Raw genomic sequence first — 22,914 nt, forward strand, 5'->3', positions numbered from 1 at the left:
TGTTGCCTCATTCACTGTTACCTTTTGTGCTCAACCCATGAGCCAATTGGTCCCTCATCACATGATGTGTTTTTCCAGCTGTGGGCTGGACAGTTTGTCCAGAAGGATCCTGTGAGAGATAGTATCGAAAGCTTTAATGAAATCCAAAAAAATTACATTGACTAGCTTCCCTTGATCAACCAGGACATGCAGGAGGGGGTTTCATGCAGCACTGAGGCAGCATTTGGCAATGGGAGAGAGTTAATTGTTCAGCTGACATCTAGAGTCCACATTTGGGATAAGTGACGTATTCCTCCTGTGTCAAAACCCAACATTTTTGAAAAGCAGTTTTTTTCCATATGACACCTGTCGCTGTTGAGATGGCCAAAGCGACACTTTAGCTGTCTCTCTCGTTTCGGTTTTTCTTGGTTGTTTTTCTCCCTCTTCTCCCTGAGGTTTGGGGGGGGACATGACTTCTTGTGGTAAGATTTGGAGACTTGGCAGGGAGCCAGCTTCAAACCATATCAAGTCTGCACCTACAAAAATGAATAGATAAGTCAGTATTACAGTCTGCTAATACAGTTTGAAATGCAGTGTCCCCTGTGAGAAGTCAGCCCACGTTGTCTCTGATGTCTGGGATGTAGTTAACTCTGGACTCATCTGCTTCTTCTAGTTGTTCTTTACCTTTAATAAAAAACTTGCAAATTTGTTATTAATAGTTCAGTTTTAAGTGGTTATCGTGGGTAATTTCGCAGTTCTTCTTTGAAGCTGAAGGCTTAGTGATGATTCTGTGCAGTGTAATTCTGTCTGTTGGAGATAGGTTCCATGGCTTGGTTCTTTGAATTTTTTCTGGAGCATTCTTCAATCCTGCTTCTCAAATAACCTTGGTTAGAACAATCACATTTAGTTTTAACTCTGTCTTTTCTTCTGCTTTGATCATTTTGAGCAGCATTTTATCAGGTTGTACTGCAGAACAATTTTATTGTAAAGCAAAACACACTGAATTTCAGGAAGGCCACTGTAACTTTGATAAAGGCAAGTAGCAAGGTATTAATTGAGAGCAGGTTGATAAGTGTCAGTTTTCATTATGAAGAAACAACTGGCTGTTCAAAATCCCAGCATATGGAAATCCTTCAGAGGATGGAATTACTGATTTTGATAAGGGTTTTATTTGCATGATTGGATTAAATATAGTTTTATATCTTTTACTTTTCTGTTATCAAGTCACACACAGCTTGGGATTTGAACAGTATTTTTGAAATTGAAACTTCTACTCTTCTGATATGAGGATTCACAGTAATTCATAGGGCAGATTTCTTCCTCTCTGGATGTAAAAAATGAAACTGGAGAACAGTCACATCCTTTCAAACTCAAGCAGTCTCACCCAGCTTCTGAAAAGACATGATCAGCTAGGATTTATAAGCAACTAATTCTGAATTTTTGCTGATATTGTATACTTTTCTAGGATAACACAATATTTGGACAATATTTGTATGTATTAAGTAATGAAAAATAGGAATGCTTGGAAACTCTAAACATACTACTTGAACAAAATAGTTATAATAGTTTAATTTATGAAGATGCATTTAAGAATTTAACAACTTTAGTGATTTAAATAAAGCCATTTTAAATAAAGCGATTTAAATGAACTCAGGTTGTCCCAAACCAGGGTCTTGCTTATAGGAACATGCCAGGGGATCAGGGATGCTTCCTGGCAAAGTAGCAACAGTTCTGGTCTAAGCTTGTCACTTGATAACAGGGACACACCTCTGCTGCTTAGCACAGAGACTGGAACAGATGCAGTTTAAGACAGTTTAGATACTTTCAAAATTACGCATATTTGTATTTCACAGAATCTGAGCAAGGCAGAATTTGTCTTTTGAATCCCCAAATATATTAAACTTAAATCATGCAAGGATGTAACTAATAGTCAGTTGTGTTCTATTTTAGAGTTTGTTATGGAGCTGTTTCAGCAAAATATCTTTGGGTGAAAGAGCATTTATACCCTTTTGTTTCCTTTCTCAGAATACCTCACAGTTCTGAAGGCACTCGAGTTTTTTCAGAATGTTTTCTGGTTTTCAGCAAAAATTTGCATTAAAAAATTGACTAAGGAACAATTTCTACTTTTCAGTCTTTCCGGTATATGTCCTACTGAAAAGAGAACAGAAAAATTAAGGTTATCAGAGAAGTTCACATGGTTTGTTTCTTGTTTGTTGTTATAAAAGTAGAAAAGGTTTTGATGTCTTCTGTTCAATTACTAAGCAGCAGTTTAAACTTTAAAGGCTGTCTGTTGCTAGGCAATTCCTTGTATTATCTCTTTAGATCTCATCTCTCTCCCCACAAAGGCGGAATTCTCAAGCTAAAATGGCCCATTTTTCCTTTTTTTCTCTGGCAAAAACTGCCTTTGTCAAATAAGATATCTTGGAACTAGGCATTTTACTAAATTAGTCCTGTCTTCCTTCCGACAGACCTGCTGTAAACCCCGACAGACACCCAAAGAAGGTTATAAGTTCAGTAACCTGCTTTTCTCCCTTTCCCAGTAAGAGGGGGAAAAAACTACTGTGTATTGTCCCCTCTCCTGTTCTCTCCCCTCTGTTTGCTGGCTGGGGCTGACAACTTAAAGTATGTCTGGGAGTGTGTTTGGGCCAGGAAGGGTGGCTCAAATTGCTTCAGACAGCCCAGGGAATCTGAGGTGCTAAAACTGAGTTTAAATACCTATATATCCAAGAATCATGTAATCTCCAGTGTGTTAATCTGGGCATGTCAGGCAGTGATACTGTCATTGCCTTCCTCTGATGTTAATAAAACTGAGTTGCCCAAGGTTGATCAGGAAAACTGCAGCTGCTCAAGGAGTTAAATTCAGGTCTAAATTAAGTTCTGAGTCCTTAGTTATAGGGCTGTGTTTGTTTATAGGGAATCTCATGGACTCATCCAGGGTGCTGTAGGGGTCTCTGGGGAATACACAAATAGCAACATCTTGCTTTAAGTTTGCTAAAAAAACTTCCTTTTGGGCAGGTATAAGGTCTTGAAAATAATATGGCTACAAAATGAGATTATTCATTTTAAAGGTAAAAAATGGGAGAGGGTGTGGAATTTCTGAACTAGGGCTTTATTGTGACCTTCTTAAGTCTGTTTTACAAGTGGCTAAGGGAGGTTGTGAAGACTGCATCTGTGGAGATGTTCAAAAGCTGTCTGGGCAGCCAACTGAAAGTGTCTCTGGTTCGGCAGAGGAGGGTGGTCTAACTGACCTCCAGAGGTCCCTTCCAACCTCAACCACTGTTGAGGATTCTGTGATCCTCTACTTTCATCTGTGACTTCTCTCATTTTGTGGGATTTTTTCTAATTTTAGTCCAACTCTCATTCAAATATACAATGGCATTAATATCTGGCTGTGTGTCAGAGCATGTGTGCAAGGTCAGGCCAGAGGAATGCATGGATAGCTTCAAGTGTATATTTGCACTGGAATTGCCAAAATTAGTTTTCAAAAGTCTTGCAATAATCTCACAGCAGGACAGTTTCGATGCAGAAATCCTGAAGGGAAAATACCAAAACCAGGCCACTTTGGCATTGGTTATTTCACTTTCTTCATTATTTTCCGTGGTGTGGCAAGATAACTTGTATATGTAACAACTCTTGTAATAGTGGCAGAAGGCACTAGTGTTCATAAAGAGGATTCTGAATCAGATCCTGTGTTTGTCATAATTTAGAATCATAGATTCATAGAATTGTTTGGTTTGGAGGGAACCTTTAGGGGCCATCTAGTCTATCCCTCCTGCAATGAGAAGGAACGCATCTTTCAGTAGACCAGGCTGCTCAAAGCCCTGTACAGCCTGGACTTGTACACTTGCAGGGATGAAGTGTCCATCACCTCCCTGGGCAACCTGTACCAGTGTTTTACCACCCTCACTGTAAAATACATCATCCTTATATCTAATCTGAATTGATCCTCTTTTAGTTTAGAACCATTACCTCTAAACAAACAGTTATAAATCAATATTGCTGTTTCTGTCATTGATGAGGACTGTGATGTGAGATTTCCTTTGCAGTCTGGCAAAGAGGGAACAAAAATTAGTAAATATGCTTACTTTCAGGAGGTGAGGTCAGTGACAACTTCGGTGAGATTGTTCTGAGCTGTGTTGTTGAAACAGTCCTGGAAGCCGATGCAGACACTGACATGCGCAGTAACTGTGGAGATATACCAAAAAAAGTGGATAGCGGAGGTTCCAACTAACCCTTTTAGCCAGCCATAAACTGTGAAAACAGAGACCAGAACTGCTCCCTGCAGTTTATATCTAAAAATGAAATTTCAGACTCAAGCCAGTTTTTTCAAAAGCGGCTGTGCTGGAGTGGGGAAGCCAGGCAATGTACAGGAGCCCCCACTGGTTGGTTGGAGGGTCAGGACTTCTGAGTAGACTTCTAAAGCTTTACTCATAAGAAGCAGCTCTAAGGAAGGGTGAGTGGCAGGAGGCAAGTTTTCTACTGGGACACAGAGGGCTCTTCTGGATTAGCAGAAAGTGCACATTCCCCAGCATGGGCTTGCAGTTGCAGGAGGGAAGCATTTTGGCTTTAGCTTCCTTTTTCCTTTGTAATAATCCTTTACCACTGTGCACAGGTTTTAGCTGTCACTGCTGCTGGTCCCTGCCCCTCATCCTGGCACTGCCATTGATCGTCGCTACTGTTGACACTCACATGCCCTTTGATGAAGTGGCTGTCACAGCCCCTGTCCCTCTGCACAGACCTGCTCCTATCTGAGACGTTCATTACTGTCGTATGCCAAAAAGGTTTATGTAACAGATGTTGCAAAGCAAAGGCACAGAAGCGCACACACACACTCACACCCCATTATGGTGGGGGCTGTCAGAGTGACGGTGAAGGGAGGATGGTCCACAGGACTGGAGTAGCTCAGAGGCACAGCTGCATCTGTTCAAAAAGCAACTAACGCCTCTCTGTGATTATGCTTTATTTTCAGCTTGTCATCATGGCTGGGACTGTTCTGCTCGCCTACTACTTTGAGTACACCGACACTTTTCAGGTGCATATCCAAGGTTTCTTTTGTCAGGATGGCAGTTTGATGAAACCCTACCCTGGGACAGAAGATGAGAGCTTCATTTCACCTCTTGTGCTGTACTGTGTGCTGGCTTCAACTCCGACAGCTATTGTGAGTATAAGGAATTATTTGAATTCTCTATGAACCCTTTCATAAATAATAGCAATAGTCCTGTGATATCTTTGCCCCCTGTCCTCTCTATTCAGCTGTAATTAGTTAACACTTAGCCAGATCTCTGTTTTGCCTCAGCCTAATATGATCTTTATCAGTTATCTCCAGAAGTAATTATTCTGAGCTAATCACAATGCAAGAGTGAGGGGTAGAGCTTGTTAAGCCTTGTACAATAGCTTGCTCACTTCAGTGCTTAGTTGTGAATTGCCAGGGCTCCAGAGAGGCTCTAATGCAAAGTTTACGTATTACTGGAAATAAGAAAACATAAAGCTGAAGTAAAACCCGGGTCAGACATACAGTATATCCAGGATTATTTCCTGCTATATTAAAAGGACTGTTGAAGGGCTTTAAAAGGCTTGGATGAGCAGAAAGATGCTAAATACATTAATGCTATTTCCTTTTTATTTATAATCTCTCTATTTTTAGCAGTCACATCCACTAAACTGTTTTTTTTACCTGGTTTTCTTTACTACCCAACCATTAAACTGCAACGTAGCCGTTCTGTGCAGATGAAAATACTCAATTAGCTGAGTACATACAATTCCAAACAGATTATTGCAGTCAAGTGGTTAGCAGAACTTTGGCCCTCTTCCATTTTCTGTGCAGGTTGCAAATTTCACCAATTTTTTTTGCTGCATTTGTAACGACACTCATAAATTCCTATCAGACTCTATCTTTATGGACTTTGTTTTATTTCTTTCCTTTTATTTCTTTCCTTTTAGTATTTCTTCCTGATATTATTTTGCTTTTCATCCCCTTCAAAAGTTGATTGAAGCTGTACATGGCATATTTGCTTGTGAATGGTGAGTGCTTCACCACAGTCCATTTTAAGTTTTGTTCTGTAGTAATTTTAGTGCATGAAACTGTATTCTTTTCACATACTGTGGTAAGAAGCGTGAAAGGGATCTACAGAAGAGCCTATAGTTTTTGGTACAGGACACTTTCTGAAAGCAAGTAGGAGTTTTGAAATGGATTACATCAAGAGTTTATGAAAATCCTCATTTTTTACTTTGATTTTACTTTGGGCTGCAGTGATAAATGATTTGCAAATGAAAAAAATAAATACCACATTTCTCCAACTCCCCCATAAACATAGTGCCATTGTTTAGGGACTTAGCTTTCACAGGCATTTTCTGTAAGGGTAGATGGTGTGTCACTATCACACCTTCATTCTGTAACAATGATATTAGTTTGTCCCTTGATTAACTGGCATTGGGTAATGAGTGTTGTTCTTTATTTGGATCTTCTGTTTAAATCCTTTCTCTGGCCAAGTTTCATGCCAGCCCTTACGGTTTTGCTCTGCTGGATCAGCATTTTATTTCTTTTTAGTGACTCAAGAAGTTTTTCCTAATTACTCTTCTTTATGAAAAGCTGAGTTGGAGTCTTGACTTGGCAGTACTAGGTTAACAGTTGGACTTGATGGTCTTGAAGACCTTTTCCAACCTAAACAGTTCTATGATTCTATCAAGAGTACTGTTTTTGTAGTTTCCATAGCCCATATTAAACACAAAAAATGTAGTGAACATCAAATAAACTTTTTGGGTGCTGAAGAGACTTTCAGCTTAGTGCTGTGTGGAGATGGACTGTGTGAACTGTCTCATAAAATGCACTGTCCAGAAACGCTATCCTGGGTCCATAAGTGTAGTTATCACCCTGGATGGTTGGATCCAATGCTGGGTATAGGCTGGTAAGCTCTGCTTCTTGGGTTGTGCTGTGCTGTTGCACTGGTACTGCTTCAGCTAGAGAGGACATGGTCAGGGTCAGCACACGGCTCTCGGCACTGTGCTTCGTGGTGATCTCTGCGTACAACCTCAAGGAGACAGCAGATCAAACTTTCCTGGGAAAACATTTTTTATTTCCATTTTTAATGTAATATGTATTAATACATTATTCAATCAATTTTTTGCATTATTTCTATAATTGTATTATTAATACATAGTGTAATTATTTAATGTCTTATTACTTTGGGGCTAATCTTCAACCAGAGCATGTCAGAGGGATATTTTTCTGTCCTCCTGACTGGTGCTTATGACAATGTTTTAATAGAAGTAACTTCACTTTATTCCTCATTCCCATCTTCTTCTGAGAGACATTGCTCTCCTTGCAGGATGATTTCAGACCTCTGCTTCAGCTTGTAGCTGACTCTGCAGACTGAGTTTTGGCAATGATCATTAATAAAAAGCTTATAAATGAGACAGAAGGTGAGCTCAGATTCTCCCTAAACTCTGTTCTTTTATTACCCTGCTGGTTAGTCCATTCAGAGTGTGAGTATCGTCAGCTGTCCTTCTATACCCAGATGGGTGCTGCCTGTCATTTAGGCTGCCCACAATCTGGGGAGAGATGTTTGGTCCAGTTTAGTCTCCCAGGGACTTCAGTGAAAGGAGCAAATGCAGCCATTTCTACTTACACTGTGAGAATTACACTCTCTCAGAAAAAACTTCCAAAAAAACTCCACACAAACAAAAGAACCCACACAGCTGCGCTTCATGGGAGGGAGCCTTGTGTACATTTACTGTGGATTAAGTTGTAGCTTCACTCCCTACATTCTGCAGCTCCACCATGAGGACATGATTTAAGTCAAAGGCAATGCCAGTTCCTCCTTAAAATTACTTGTTTCTCCTCTGCACAACACTTTTTGCTTCATTTTCTGATGGCAAGCCAGTTGGTTTGGCTGGAAGGATTTGCAGTAGCAAACCTGATCTCTCTGAGTTACCTTCACGTTACCACTGTCCTGACATCTCATAATTCCAACAGTTTACTGAAATGAGTGGAACCAGCAGCAAGGAGGTACTAGCTCATGGTACCAGCTAAAACTGGAGAGATATCCTAGTAGTCTGTACAAGCTCCCTCATCTGAGGCACAAGCAGTGTTTAAGTGCAGTCCTGTGTGCACAGCTCTAGGGAGGACTCAAGCCATGATTTTCAGCATAGCTAGGAGTTGTAATAATGCTTACAAGCCAAAAGGGAACATCTTTGTAAACTTAATGGAATATCTCTGTGTCTCTGTCATTTGGCTGTGACAGTGTGCATGAGGAAAACGATTGCATGTGTTTTATTTCTGACAGCACTTTTCAGAAGTGCTGCTGTAGGTTGGTACCACAATATGTGCATTTCCTTGCACTTCTAGTGGCAAAGTAAATGAGACTGGCCTGGTTTTGTGCAGTTTTATTCATTGTTTTTGAAACACTGCCCTAAAAATAATCTGGGATGGCTCTACCACATTCATTAGTGTCCCTCAAGACTAGTTTTCCCTGCTAAGAGGTTGCTGTAAAGCAGCCAATTCCCCAGTTGGTACTAAACAATCCTTACAGAGTTCAGCACTGTGCCTACTGTGTTCTGTCCAGTGTGATTTGTCTGCCCACCCAAGAGAAGCAGAGAAGCTTGGAAACAGAACCATCTCACTGAAATGAACACTGAACAGCAGCAGGAAGCTGCCAGGGCACTGTTCTTTGTTCCCTGAAAGTGGAATAGTAAGTGCCACTTCTGTTTTCATGCAATCTTCAGTTTCTTTCCTTTGGTTGGAAGCGGCAGCCTACATGTAATCATTAACTGACCAGTGCTATTAATTTGTGCAAAGGATTATTTGGTTTCAGATAGTGCTGGCATCAGTCAAACTGAACCAGTCTGATTATTAATTAGAAGCTGAATTACAGTGGTGATCTGAAGCAGGAGGAAATTGTTCAAACTTCCCTTTCTACGATCTGCACATACTTTTAAAGCTTTGAAAATATCATTCTTCTAGGTGGTTTTCCTATTCTGTCTTGATTCCTTGGCTTTGGTTTACTATAGCCATGTTACTACAGTGATTTATTTCTGTAAGGAAAGCCAGGGAATTGCTGCCTGTCTTGGCTGATTCCCCTGTGGCTGCTCTGCAGCAGATGCCAGGAAAACCAAGAGTGTCTGACACAGCTCAGAGCACTGTTACAGCAGCTTCTTCCAAGCTCTTTCAGGCAGGAATCTTAGGTTCTGCTGGTGGTGGTGCTTTCAGAAGGCACAGCCTGCTGTGCTACACATAACCTGCTGCCCACCACACTTCACCCCTGTGCTGGCACAGCAGGCTGTGTCCTCTGCCAGTGGTGACTTGGCTCCCTCTTTTTGAGGCTTGCCAGGGCTCAGGTCATGAGGTGGTGAATGACAAGCTGGGCTACAAAAGAGTAATGCGAAGGTGTGCCCAATACCCTGCGTTCATATCCTGGCATTTGCACACCATTCTGGAGAAATAATAAATACACCTTGTTGGTATATTTATTAGTTTGGTGTAACACTTTCAGGCATTTCTAATGACAGTGTCTCTGGCAGCTTGTAGTTGTCCTGGCCACACACCAGTTTGTGAAGAACAGTGTAGAGCTGTGGGAAATCTCTTCATTAGAACTTCAGTGTAATTCTTGTAGACAATTTTACCACAGTAAATTAATTTTTTTGAGAATAAGAAGACAGGTTTGGGTTTTGAGCAGGCTAGAATATAAATTGTGGATTTCAACCCTTTTGACATGAAATTAAAAAACAAAAACAAAAAAACAAAAAAACCAAAACAAACAAAAAAACCAAAAAAAACCAATTTCCTTGTTCTGCAAAATAACTTGTAACTGTACTTTGTTATTGTTTTCATTCAACAACAACTACCCACTCAAAACCAGAATGAGATAAGTAATTGAATGCAGATTGAACCAGTTGTCTCCTTAGAAGATGAAGGGTGAGCTGGCATTGCAACATTCACCTGAAGATACTGCTTCATTTCCTTGTATAGTTCTGTAAAATACAGCATTGATTCCTGGGGGCTAGAGAAGACCTGTTGAGAGGGTGATGGCAAAGACAAGAGAGTGTCTGAGGAAGCTCTTAACTATCCCTCTATCAATAGTGATGCTATCAGGAAAACCTGTGCTCACCGAGGCAGGCTTGGTCAGGGCAATGTCTGTGGATCACAGCAGGAATACTGTGTCCTGGAGAGGCTGTTGAGGCAGTTCGCAGCCACCCATTGCTTTCTGAAGTACCTCTTCTCAATGCAAATGTTGCTAAGTGTTCGCCACCTTGATTTGTCCATGGAATTTCATCTTCACAGTGTCAGTACTGGGTCCTGTAGATAGCAGGTAGGATGGCAGACCAGTATTCCTCAGGGCCTAAGGCTAAATGTGAAGGAGATTTGAGGAATTAAGGAATTCACAGCAGTAAGTGAAATTTAGTGTGAGTCATGTTCTTAGTGGGGACTGTGAAGAAGAGGGAGACAGACTGTTCAGATCACAAGAGGCAACCCTGCAGTGGACACCAGCTGCAAAACCCAAAAACTGATTAAAAATTAGGAAAATTTTTGCCTACCCAATGAGGGTAGGCAGACGCTGAAGCAGAAGGTGTGGGTTCTCCATCCTTGAAGGCATTTGTAACGGTGACCACTGCAGGCTGGAGTTGTGCTGGCCCTGCTTTGAGAAGGGTTGGACTGAGGGACCAGCTAAACCCCTTTGTGATTCTGTGCCTTCTATGTGGCTTGTGAAAATATTTAGCCATTTAACTAATGACAGATCAATGGAGACATGAGCTCCCATGTAGAGCCAGAAGAGCATCTCTCTCCCGACTGCAGCTGTGCTGATGCAGACCTTGGAGACACTGTGATGCAAAAGGGCAGAACTGCTTTTGGCCCACTACAGGCTAGTGCTTGATGAAACACCCACTGGAGCACTTTGCAAAGGTCACCTTTCGGTAAAGAGGCCTGCTTTTCCCAGGGAGAGTGTGTGGAATCATTCTGAAACTGGCTGATTGGGTCGAGAGCCCCACAACCCTCATCTGCTGCTATTCTCTGTTTTTGAGCACTCAGTATGTAGCTTTTCTCACAGCCAGTGCCTTCCTCAGATCTGCTCCTCCCCTTGGCTGCTATTTGAATGCTGCAGAGTGATTAATTTCATTCATTCTATTTGTGACATTAAAAATGCAGCCACACACATCCTTGTAGAGGATTCAGGAAATGTCACACAGGTTACTGAGACCTGCCCAGAATGGAGAGTGATGATGTCCCAAGACCTAAGTTCAGTTTTGTTTGCTGCAGAGATTTTTGTGTGTTACAGCATGTCCCTGCATGGGGTTTCCATGTAGAAAGTGGTATTAAGAATGACTGACAGTGTCACAAGGATGCTGTTAGAGTAGACAAGCTGAAGGATTTAAAAACTTGCAAAAATCAGAATAATGTTAACTAAATGCATAGAAAAGAGAGATCACGTCTGCACTTCACATAATTCTCCCTAATGTGGGAACTCCATTGTCTTGCTGTGATGAGAAATTACATCAGCTGTACTTTTTCATGGAAAGCAGCAGAAGGATGTAACTTTCATAGGGAGAAAGGCAGACTTCAGGCAGTCCCCAGCTATGGGCACAACGATGCCTCCCGCATCTCTTCCATGCGCCTCCTCCTTTCTCCGTGTGGAATTGCAGCTGAAATGAAAACTGTGGCAACTTTCACACAACCCCAGTGTTGGCTCCTGGAGGAAAAGTATGCCAAAGCATGGCAGGGGAGTGAAGCAGTGATGCAGTCCTCAGCTTTGCTAGAGTAGTAGAATTGAGTTACAATGCCAATGTCTTGAATAAGAAAAACTAGTAAAAAGAGCAAAAGGGTTAAAGCTGGACCCATCCTTGGCTGTCAGCACAATCAGTTATTACTCATTAAGTTGAATATAACTCTTCAAGTTTGCCCCCAACCCTTACCCCACTGCACAGTTCCTGCAGGAGGGCTGCTCCAGGACGCCACTCATCTGCAGCCTCCTCTTAGTTGTAACTCGGACACATTCTTGGATAATTTATCTTAGTTTACCCTCAGAGAAACAGTTCTTCTTGATGTTTGCCTCAATTTTTTTTAGAATGCTGTTGTGCAAATGATCATTTGTGAGGTTACCAGGAAGTGCTATAGGAAAAGAAAATGTTCCCTGTCCCTTTAAAAGCAATAGTTCTGTTGTTGCTGATTAAATTGATAATTAAATTAACAAACTGTTGCTAATCTGTACAGGAGTGCGGGGAGTATCAGGCGCTAAAGTTGTGCTGAGAACTTGATAGGGGAAGATGAGACATTTTACTCTCTGAAAATGTCAGTTCACAAGCTGAAGAACTATCATGGAAAAACGGCTTTTGAAGAGGAAAATGAGACAGATCATGTTATCATCTGCTGGCTCAGGAGAAGAAAGGAAATAAGTAGAGTGTACGCAGCAGAGATCTTTGAGAACTGAATGTTGAGGAGCAAGTATTTGTGACACTGTCAGTGATGGGAGTAAGGCAGGGAAAATTGAAGAAGTTTTCTCAATGAAATCAGCAGAGGAAAAATGAGTGCTGGGTAGATAATTCTAATTCATACTGGGTTCTTTAGGGCATCATTGTAGTGTTTTTACCTGCTAGTAATGCAAAAGGGTATGTGAGCAAGAGTGTCCAAGCAATGTATCCTCAGTGCATTCAAGAAACAAAGAACAGAAACACACCCAGGGGCACTACCTTTGCTTCCCTATTACCTACATCATGCCAGACTGCAGATCACCTGTGCTTTCAATCCCCAACTACCAGTGCAATTTTCCTGTCATTTCTACTGTCTAATTAAGCCAGTATGCTGCAGAAGCTCATTAACCTTGCATTGTTTTCCCAAACGGAAATAAAAGCAGTTTGCTTGCCGTTTTCTTTTTCCACCCATATCTGTCTACCTATATTTAGATTTCAGATTTGGAACTGAGTTGTAACCACTCCTGAAGCGCTGATTCTGTTTTGGCAGAAGCTAAGGTACTTAATAGTGCTGGTGATTGTTTCTCAGAGGCCAGCTGGATTACTTGGCTGGACACGGACTCTGCTCATACAGAATCATCAGGGTTTAAATCATTAGAATCAGTGGAGTTACTTGACTTCAGAAATGCCTGGAGAAAAAAAAATACGAGTTCTTTGAGGAGTTGTTCCAACCCTGTTCAACTGCACACAGCTAGATTAGCTATCAGAGTCAGGTGTCCAATCACCCACAGCAAAGCTCACTTTCTAGAGCCCACATTAAATGTACAAGGAAACCAAATCTGCAAATCCCAGCAACTAAATTTAGTGCCAGAGACGGCACCACAAGAAAAGTCTGGTTATGTTGAATCACCTTACTTCACCCCACAAATATAACTTTATTGCCATACACCTAAACTCTGTACTAAACCAAAGGCAGTATTCACTTAAAAAAATCACATTTTGATATATGCTATAGGAAATGTGGAATAACTCTGCTTAAATCAGTGGAATGGAATTGAACAGATTTATAGCCTGTTAAAATTTATTCCTAAATGTAAGTGGAACTAATCTATCCACATGGGAGTTGCTAGGAGTATGCCAGACAGCTAGATTTATAGAAACAAAGATGGATATTGAAGCAGGTGAATAATGCTTTAACTTCTGATGCAAAAGAATTTTAAAAAATGGATGTATTGTTACAGGAGGACTATTAGTACATTTTATACCTAAGCCTCTCTTACTTAAAAAGTTCAGGGTTTAATTTTAAAGTCTAGTGACCCCTGCCTTCATAGAGCAGAAATTCCTCAGGTTGTGAGTTGTCTCTCAATGCGTATGTACAGCCCCAGGCGGACAGAGATCCAAAGCATTAACTCAAACTTCTGAACATTATTGTACTTCAAATAACAAACGTTTCGAAACAGAGTGTCACTTTTAAACTGCTTTAGTGCAGATGGTCTTTTTCTTAATTCCCAGCCTTGTTGTTAGTGAGCTGAGCTTATTGAACTGCTTGCCAATTCTGTTAAGAGCAGATGGAGTGAAACAGGATAAAGGCAATATTTCAGTGCAGCTCCCAAGCACTGCCCCCCCAGATGCCATTATCGACATGCATTTTAGAGCTCCACATCTCTCCTCATCAGCAGTCAGAATTATAAAGAGGTTAAGCATACTTGCCTTGAATGTCAGTAATCAATAAGGATGCTCATTTGGCTTAATAAGGATAAATTGTTGCCCTTGAAACAATGTACCATTCCAGCAGTCAAAGTGAACTAAAGTGACTTCCTTGATGTTTATACTAACTCTGGGTATCTGTGTCGGGGGGGTGTGTGTGTGTGCGTGCTGATGTATGTGTGTTGTTTTGTTGTTCTCTGGCTGTTCCCTAGCACTATGGATTCCTCCTGTGTGTGTCCCATAATAATGTCTTAAATTAATTATTTTGAGTGTTCCCCTTTAAAAGCTCATTTCTTCTACTTCAGGCTTTTCTTTTAAAGACTTTCATTACAAACTCTCGCTTTCTAAAAAGCTCCCAGTTTCCCCTTTATAAAGCCTGCTGGCAGAGCATGGTAGGTGATGTTTTCAGAAGTTCCTTCTGTGTGTGGACCATTGTTGCCTCTAAAGCCTGTGATTAAATTCAATCTGGCTTTAGTGAGGGCAGATAGACCTCAGTGCAAAAGTAAATTAATTGTGAGTGCTCAAAGAAATAGTAATACTACTCCTATGGGAAGCAGCTATTATTTTTAAAGAAAGCATGAATATTCTGATCATACAGAGATATGTAATACATAAGCATGGCTAACATAATGATAAATGGTTCCCTGGAGACTTAATTTTTGATAAACAAAACAGGACATCTAGTCAAATCTTATTCTTTCTCACAGCGTGTTAATACCAACAGTCCTTGCTTATTACCAACAATTCTTGTCTGTTATTATCGGGAGTCCCTGTTTTGGCTCCACAGCCATCCAGCTATCAGTGTTTGAGACATACCACTTTAGCCCCCACTTTGTTGTTTATAGGGTCACAAGAGAGTTGGCTTTAATCATAATAATTTTCCTTTCTGGCTGTAATGAGTTGACATCTTTCTTTAAGGTTCAACAACAAAAATATTATTCCACTTGGGTTGTTATTCAGGCAAGAAAAGCAAGTTTCCAAGGCTGTTCATTAGAAAACAGGTGCTCATTAGATAGCACTAGTTCTTGGGAGCAGACGGAGTTTCCAATAAGCTCCAGACGGGCTTAGTCCAAGTGCTGTTTGTCAAGGCTGAGGCCTAATGAGCATTTCTCAGTGTCCAGAGTATAGTGTGGCCTGGGGAGGGGTGTGTGTGTGGGGGTCCCATGGCTAAAATCAGCTTCTCTGGGTCTCTGTGAGCACAAGAATGACCCTTTTCTTGTTTAGGAGCTGGGTCTATGTCAGTTCACCTTGAGTAAGTGTGGCCTCACTGTGGAAGTGCAATGTCCCAAAGCCACATTGCTGTATAGCACTTTCTGTGAGCTGGGACTAATCACCTGTGTTTTAATGTTTTGCTCATGTCATTTTTAACCTTCTGTTTCTCTCTCTTTCCTGGCAGATTTTTATTGGTGAGATATCCATGTATTTCATAAAGTCAACCCGAGAAACTCTAATTATTCAAGAGAAAACTATTTTGACTGGAGAATGCTGTTACCTGAACCCACTGCTTCGAAGAATAATACGTTTTATAGGTAAGAGTCCTGATCACTGCAAGTTTAGTCCCTGCTTGCACCAAAACAGAACGAAACACACTGATAAATACATAAATACATATTAAGTACCTCACAAAATTAATTAAGCTGTGAAATCTTTGCAGGCATCTTCCACCTTAGAGGGATAGTCCCCTCAGGATTTCCAAGGTAATGTTCAAAATTTGCCATATCACGCTGTCTGGAGCTGGTTCATATCGTATTCTGCTGAGCTTAATGCTTTTTCTAGACCCTTGAAGAAAGGTTATATCAATCAAATCCTTATATAAATAATCCCATCATTGCTAGTCTGTGTAAGCTACCCATTTTACTTACAAATTGGCCTTCACCAGCTCATCTATTTGGCATTTTTCTTTTCAGCTCTAATTTTAACATCCATAGCCCTACCACATAATGTTCAGCTGAGCAGGGCAAAAATGCTCAGAGCTCACTTCAAAACAATGTTATTATTTTCATTGTATTTGCTTCTTTTTAGAGCTTTCATGGAGTTAATTGCTGAGAAATGAAGTTCTGTCACTAAACCATTTGAAGGTTGCTTTATATGGTGCTTGAAAACCGCTTTACCTTCTTCATACTGTTGATCAGCAGTCTCAAGTTCATGCATGGAACTGACAGTCTTACCCTGCATTAGGGTTTTCATCATCAGCAAATATATGCTGCAAAGGAGGAAGAACAATGGTTTTTCTTCTCCCTCTCCTACCTTTGTGCCTCCTGCTTTATACATGGAAGGTAGGGAGGGAAATGTCCCTTCTGCCAACATTAGGGTGGAAGCAAACCACCTATGGTTTGTTAGTCAGGCCTGGATTGTGTGTTGGTGATGGAAACAAAAGACACAGGAATGCAGTTTAAAGTAAAATAGCCTTGGACTTCACATAACCTCTAGGATGTATTGACGGACAGTGAACTGCTGTTAAGAGAGAAGCAGGGTACCAGAGTCCACTGGGCTACTCAGGGCTGTTTTACTGTTCCAACACATTTGGCATGTTGTAAAGCTCCAATCAAACACTCTTGCCTGTGGGTTCAGCCCTAAAAATATTTAGATCATGGAGGCTAAGCACTTGTTCGATATGTTTCCTTATTCTTAAACATTCATGCTATTGTTTCTCTTCCAGTGGAAGAGAAAAGGAGTAGCAATGGCACAGTGGATTCTGAGAGTTGTAGGATATGAACCATGCTAGAAAAATCAATCTTGGCCTTGCAGCTATGTTTGTTTTCCTGAGAAAATTAAGTTAATATTATTAGAAATGGCTTAGTCTTTGTCTTGTCTTAAATTACACTGAATTTTTGCTTGTTTTCTTCTGAAACCTTCTCCCTGCCTCTGCAGTGAAATGAGAGAAGTAGAATTTGTTGAAAAGTGGATGAAATAATTTATGAAAGGAGCTAAAATAACTGCATGCTTTTCATTTTGCATTTCACCTGCATTTTGAAAACATGGCATGGAGTGAGCAGCTGTACCCTGTGCTGGATGATCCAGGGAAGTTAGCTCCTTACAGCTGTTTACTCCAAAAAGAGGCTTCCCGGGTGCTTGGCTCTACAGAGGTGCTTATATATGCTTATAATCCATGCTTATACATGGATTTCTCAGTGTGTGTCTTCTCTTGCTAAACTTGAGGGCCAAAAGTTACAGAGCTGATTAAGTAGGCTGTCTTCCAAGATACCTTAGCAAGCAGGGTGGCTTGTTGCAAAGAATTTTGCTGCCAGTTTAGTTTTGGTACTAATTCATTGAAATTCATCCATATCTGGTGATTTCTTTTGCCCAGATGTTTGAGCAAGTCTTGCTGAGCACCTGCAAAAAGTAGCAATTTAACTGTTTGGAATATTGCCTTAGAAGTCATTACAGTTGATATTACTGAAAAGGATGAGAAAAATCCTTCAATTTGTCTAGGTGGTTATGTGTCAGAAAAAATGAACAGTACTGTCTGACCCTACAAGGCACATCATGGACAACTTTTGAAAGTTGCTGTTCCCAAATTTTAGAAAGGCAAAGAGGCTTTTTCTCCCTCTATAACTTGGTAACTGGAGTTGCTGGGAAGAGATGGGGTTTCAAGAATAGTAGGCTAAATGTGCTTTCCACAAAACAAGCAGGAAGTTGTAGATACTTCACTGAACATTCATTTAGATTTTATAAGGAAAGAGAAAGAAGAAGGGAAACTCCAAACTGTCTTTTGGTCCTGTGAAAGACAAGGACCCTTGTCATACTATCTCCATGGGATCTTTTGGATTTGGTTGCTAGACTTGAGCTTTTCTCCTCTTGCCTTTTCTTCGTGTACAGAATTAAGCACTTTTTTACACTTTGCTAGTGGAGCAAAACAAAAACCCTGCAACTCTTCTGGAATGTTATCAAAGCCCCATGTTTCTTTTTTGTGTTTTTATCCCTGTCTTGCTTACTATGCTCTCTGTTCCTTCTCTCCTTGTTTTCCTCAAGGCCTCTGCAGATGTCCATTTCGAACTGCCTCCTCTCGTGAGTTTAGTGGGGACCTTGAATGTTAAGCTTTGTATTAAATCCCTGTCTGGTTCTTTGTCCATGTGAAGCAGAAGCACAGTTTCATCTTGCTTCCTGGCCCAGGCATGAATTCTGCATGTATACTTTTGTGGGAAAGGGCTGCCTCTCACCTTGCTGCGGTGTTTGTCAAATCCTGTACTGCAGCCTAAATTGGTGAAACCTGCTGTGTTCCCTGTATTTAGAAAATGTTTCTTTATCACTGAAAAAAAACCAGCTTAGCTTGGAAACATCAGACTTTGATGTATGTTGCAATTTGTTCCATCTTCGTCTTTATCTTTTACAGCTGCTTCCACAGACAATTTTTTTAAAAGATTTTCAGGTCAAACAAATGGTGTGCAATTGCTTTGGAGCATTTTTTTCTGAGATATTGGTGCTGCACTGCTTTTCTTTAGTCACATCATTTCTCCTCCCTCCTCTCCCCACCCCTTGGGGCACTTTTATCATCGGTTTTTGCTGCCAAAACTCGCTGTTCATGCGTGGAACCTTTGAGAAACTAGAGTGCCTGTTTCTTGGGCCTCTGCCTCTTCTACCTCTTCCATCTTGAGCATTTTGTAATTTTATTCATTCTATCTTCCTGTACTTTTCCATTCAGTACTTTGTTAACATCATGCCATCTTGCATTTGCTTCCATGTTCTTCTTCATAGTTTGTATTACAAATGAAAGTTACAAAATATTTTAGCATTATTTAGTGAGTGGTTTCAGTCAAGTTTTTATTCTGTTTATGTACAGCTGCTATCATACCCCCAGGATCACAGATTCAGACCTCTCTGACTCACTGTGGCAGGGTGACTATAGTACATATTGTTGCATTTCGTTATATTAGGTTTGTAATCCACATGATTAAGTAGTCTACCTGCAAAGCCCTGATAACATGCAAGTAGCCTCTCTGTAGCTCAGATATGTAGAAATGCAATGTGCTTCATCAGTTTGTTACCAGAGGCTTTTACTTTGGGTGTGCATAATTTGCTATTAACAAATGGTGCAGATCAGCTTCTGTTGACAACTTAATCTAAAGCATGGTGACATCTCACAGTGGGGGCAGCTAAATAATGAAATTAGGGCTTTATTTCAGTAAATTAAGGCTTTAGTTCAGCAAGTAGAGGTTTACAAGACTTATATATACATTGAGTTTATTGTATGAGGACAGATAAACTGATGCTCTGAATTGACAGAGCTCTGATGTCGATTCCTTGAGCAGCTGCAGGACCCAGCTTGCCTGACCTTATCCTTCTGTCTGGCTTGGATCTGAGGTTCGCCGTGAAACCATGCATATTCTGTTATTATCTGGCTGCTTTTCTGCAGGACTCAAGCTGTATTTGGGTTTGTTGCCCCTAACCTAAACTGCTCAACAGCTCGAACTCCTGGAGGTCTCTTTTCTTATCACTGAAGAACATCTACAACAAGAAACAGTATCGCTGTGCTGGGGGCAGATCAACCCTTCGCGTTCCCTTTTATGCCAGACTCTGAGTTGGCAGCTGTCTAGATGAAAACTGGTAGTTGTGAAAGCAGCGAGGAAGGAAGATATCCTGTACATCTCTCAGGAGAAGTCTTGAGGCTCCAAAGTTTTTTGCACTGAGAACTGAATTTCTGCTGATGTGCTCAGACCATGTGTCTTCCTTTTTATATCTGGAGGGAACAGTGTCCAGGCAGGACACTCACAGGTGAAGCAGGCAGACCCAAGAGGCAGTAGAAGCCTGGAGCTTTGTGAGGTCTTTACTAGGAGATCAAAGCCAATCCCATGACTGGGTGATGAGAGCTCAGAAGGTTGATGTTGAGCCTGTTCCTGGTGTCATGAAAACAGGACAATAAATTTCCCTGCAACCCCCATCTCTGCAGTTGTAAAATGGATTAATGATACAAGTCTCCTTTAACAACACTCTTTAAGATATAATGGTGAGTGGTGGTTTAGCAGAGTCTTAATCATGGGACTATAAATGTATGGTTTTATTGGATGCACAGGATTCTCAGAGCAAAATGTTCAGAGATGGGCTGAGAATCAGCATTCCTATAGAGCCCTGAGTCCTTCCAGGGACACTTCCCACTGAAACTCTAATCTGCTTTAAAAAACATAGGGATAGAAAAGGAATTAGGGGAGTATGAGTGTGCATGTGTAATATGAATATTTTCTAAGATAATTAGGTTGAGAATTACAAATTCAGGTAATTGACTGGGCACTGGGAGAGAGGAGTGCCTAAATAAATATCTTTGTTTGAAGACATGATGATAGGTTAACGAAGAGCTCAGCTTCTGATGTCTCATGAGCCCTTCAATGAATTGTTTCTTTCATCACTTTACTTATGGGTTTTGTGGATTTTCTATCATAGGGCCTTCTACCTCCTGGTTCTCATTTCCACCCACTGGCTTCTTACTTGTCTTTTCCCTGTGTTATTTCAGCTGCTCTTCTACAAGTTCCAAGGGGTTTTGCTGATGATTTTTTGTAGTTGTTGTGGTGGTAGTGAAGGATTTTTTTTCCAAATCAGTGGCATTTTAAATGCTTCTAATAGCAAGAGTTTCCATGGAGTCAACTAGCAGCTGTAGTGACTGATATTAGATAATTCAAGGTGGAAGAAGAGAGCCTGAGCATGAATTGCAGGGAGGAGACAGGGTTGTACTGAATGTGCGAGAAGAGTTGTATTCTTCTTCAGGGCAAGTGCCTCTGTTGGCAAAAGCAGTAGGGTTAGAGGTGGCAACACAGATGAACAACCACACAAAGAGCTTGATAGGAGATAGAACATAAGAGTAGAATATGGGTGAGAGTCCAGAAATCATGGGTTCATGGAGGACAGTCATTTAGGAGGATGTGTAAGTAGAGAAATTAAAAATTAAGCATTCAAAATTGAAGCTGCCAGATACTCAGATTCTTCTGCCAAGGCAAGTGTTAGTTCAGATGAGATGGATCTGGAAAGTCAAGCTTCATGTTGTCCATCCTTGGCATTTTTCAACAGGCTTCTCCTTATTTCTTTTTCTTTTGATTTGCACATTTAGTTTGTCTAAGGTCTTTGTCACTGAAGGCAAAGACATGTTCAAATCTGATCCTCAGTTCCTTCTTCTTGGACTCTGGAGCAGGGAGTATAGCCTACCCCTCTGTCTCTGGCCTAAACTAGTATCTCTCCCAGTTACATTCTGCTTACTGTTTTGTCTTCTAGTGTCCTCCTCCTGACTGCTCCTGAGATGCACAAACACAGGTGAGGGTCACGTCCTGACAAAAAACCCAGGAAGCCCTTCCAAACATAGCTTCTGCTCCTTCTTTAAGGCCTCTTTTTGCAGCCAGACAATGTGACACGTGGCTGAGGGCAAAGAGTGGCTTTATGTAAATGCAATTAACCTCCATCCCTTCTGCTAGTAAGCAGCTGTAGGTCTGCTTCCCATGTGGCTTGCACTGTTCCCATCTTTTCTCAGCATATGCTAAGTTCTGCACTGAAGTTCATTCCCAGGTTTTCTGGCCCAGAGCGAGCTTAGTGAGATAAATCTCTTGCTCCTGATCAGGATGACACCACCTCCTATTACAGCTGAGTGTCAAAGTCTGGAAGAGGTACATATTGTTCCATTCTCTCTCTCTGGCATTATATCAAGGACTTCACCTGACCCTGAAGAGCCAGGGCTGGTTGCCTTCCCTGTGAAGCCTTTCAGCAGCAATTTGTCTGCCTCTAAAAACCTGGCACTCACATCACTGTGTTTTTTGTGCTCTAGTCAGTTAGCTGAGCTGCTGCAGGTCATTGAACAAATCCACTGAACAGATGGATTCCTGAGGTACAAAAAACATCGGGGGACTGTCCGCCCCTGCCCAGGCTTGCTGGTGTTACAACCTTTAAATCAATTATAGCCAACCCTACCTCCAAGTCTCTAGAGATGATGTGGAGTATAATCCACCCTGCAAGGGTGACATTCCTGCCAGCTGAATTCACTGGTGGACATGGCTGTGGTTCTCATGAAGCACAGTCTGGCCGACCTGTGAGAGAGGAGTTACAGTAATCAATATGCATCACACTCAGAACACGATAAAGGTTTCAGCTGTGGCATGCTCTGCTCTTCTGTGGACTGCTGCAGGCCTCAGCAGCTGACTTGTTGAGTTCTGTGCTACCAAATACTGAGGAAATGCAGGTGTTGAAACTTTTTTTTTTAATGGAGCAAAACACTGGACCACCTTTGTACCTGTACACTGCCTAGGGATTTAGATAATTTTGTGAAGCCTGTGAGCTTTTTCTGAAACACCTTGTTTCTTGGCTTGTACTCACTTGATAAATACCATGGGCCAGACTGTGTGGCACGTAAATTTCCTCTAACTGTTGTAAAAGGCTGTGTAATAATCCCCACTGCATTCCTTCTAATTTGCATGGCACATCAGAAAGATGCCATTTAAGGCAAGCTGTGCCAAAAAAAAAAAAAAATTAACAAAGAGCTGTATATAGAACAAGATTCATCTTTGTCATAACTTCAGCTGTTTCTCCAGGCTGAAAAGATACCCTACTACCTTTTTCCTTTGTACTTGATTGTGTCCTGACTAATGTTGATGAGAAGTTCCTGCCAGCTGTGGAAAACCATGGATTTAAAATATTAACACAGGGATAAAGGAAATAAAGGAGCAGTGTCAGTGCTCTCTCCTTTTAAACACAGACACTTAGCAGGATAAACAGGAGGAAAACTGTCACACCATTAAAAAGACAGGAGTCAGTCCTGCAGTCTAGAACCAGAGGAGGGCAGCCTCCTCCTTTGACCACCTCTGTTTTGAATCCATGCTCACAAATCAGTTTGTTAATAATAAATAAATTCACATAAAG

General features: G+C 41.1%; 1 protein-coding gene across 1 annotated transcript in view; it reads left to right on the plus strand.

The window, feature by feature from the left end:
- Positions 1–22,914, plus strand: part of PLPPR1 (phospholipid phosphatase related 1) — a 127,026-nt gene that overhangs the window by 91,374 nt on the left and 12,738 nt on the right. The window contains exons 3-4 of the mRNA XM_008923698.4: positions 4,949–5,137; positions 15,482–15,614. Of these exons, the coding sequence (XP_008921946.1) occupies positions 4,949–5,137; positions 15,482–15,614 (322 nt within the window). The remainder of the gene's footprint in view (positions 1–4,948; positions 5,138–15,481; positions 15,615–22,914) is intronic.

The sequence above is a fragment of the Manacus vitellinus genome, unplaced genomic scaffold (assembly GCF_001715985.3).
Source record: "Manacus vitellinus isolate BGI_N305 unplaced genomic scaffold, ASM171598v3 scaffold_23_pilon, whole genome shotgun sequence".
NCBI lineage: Eukaryota > Metazoa > Chordata > Aves > Passeriformes > Pipridae > Manacus > Manacus vitellinus.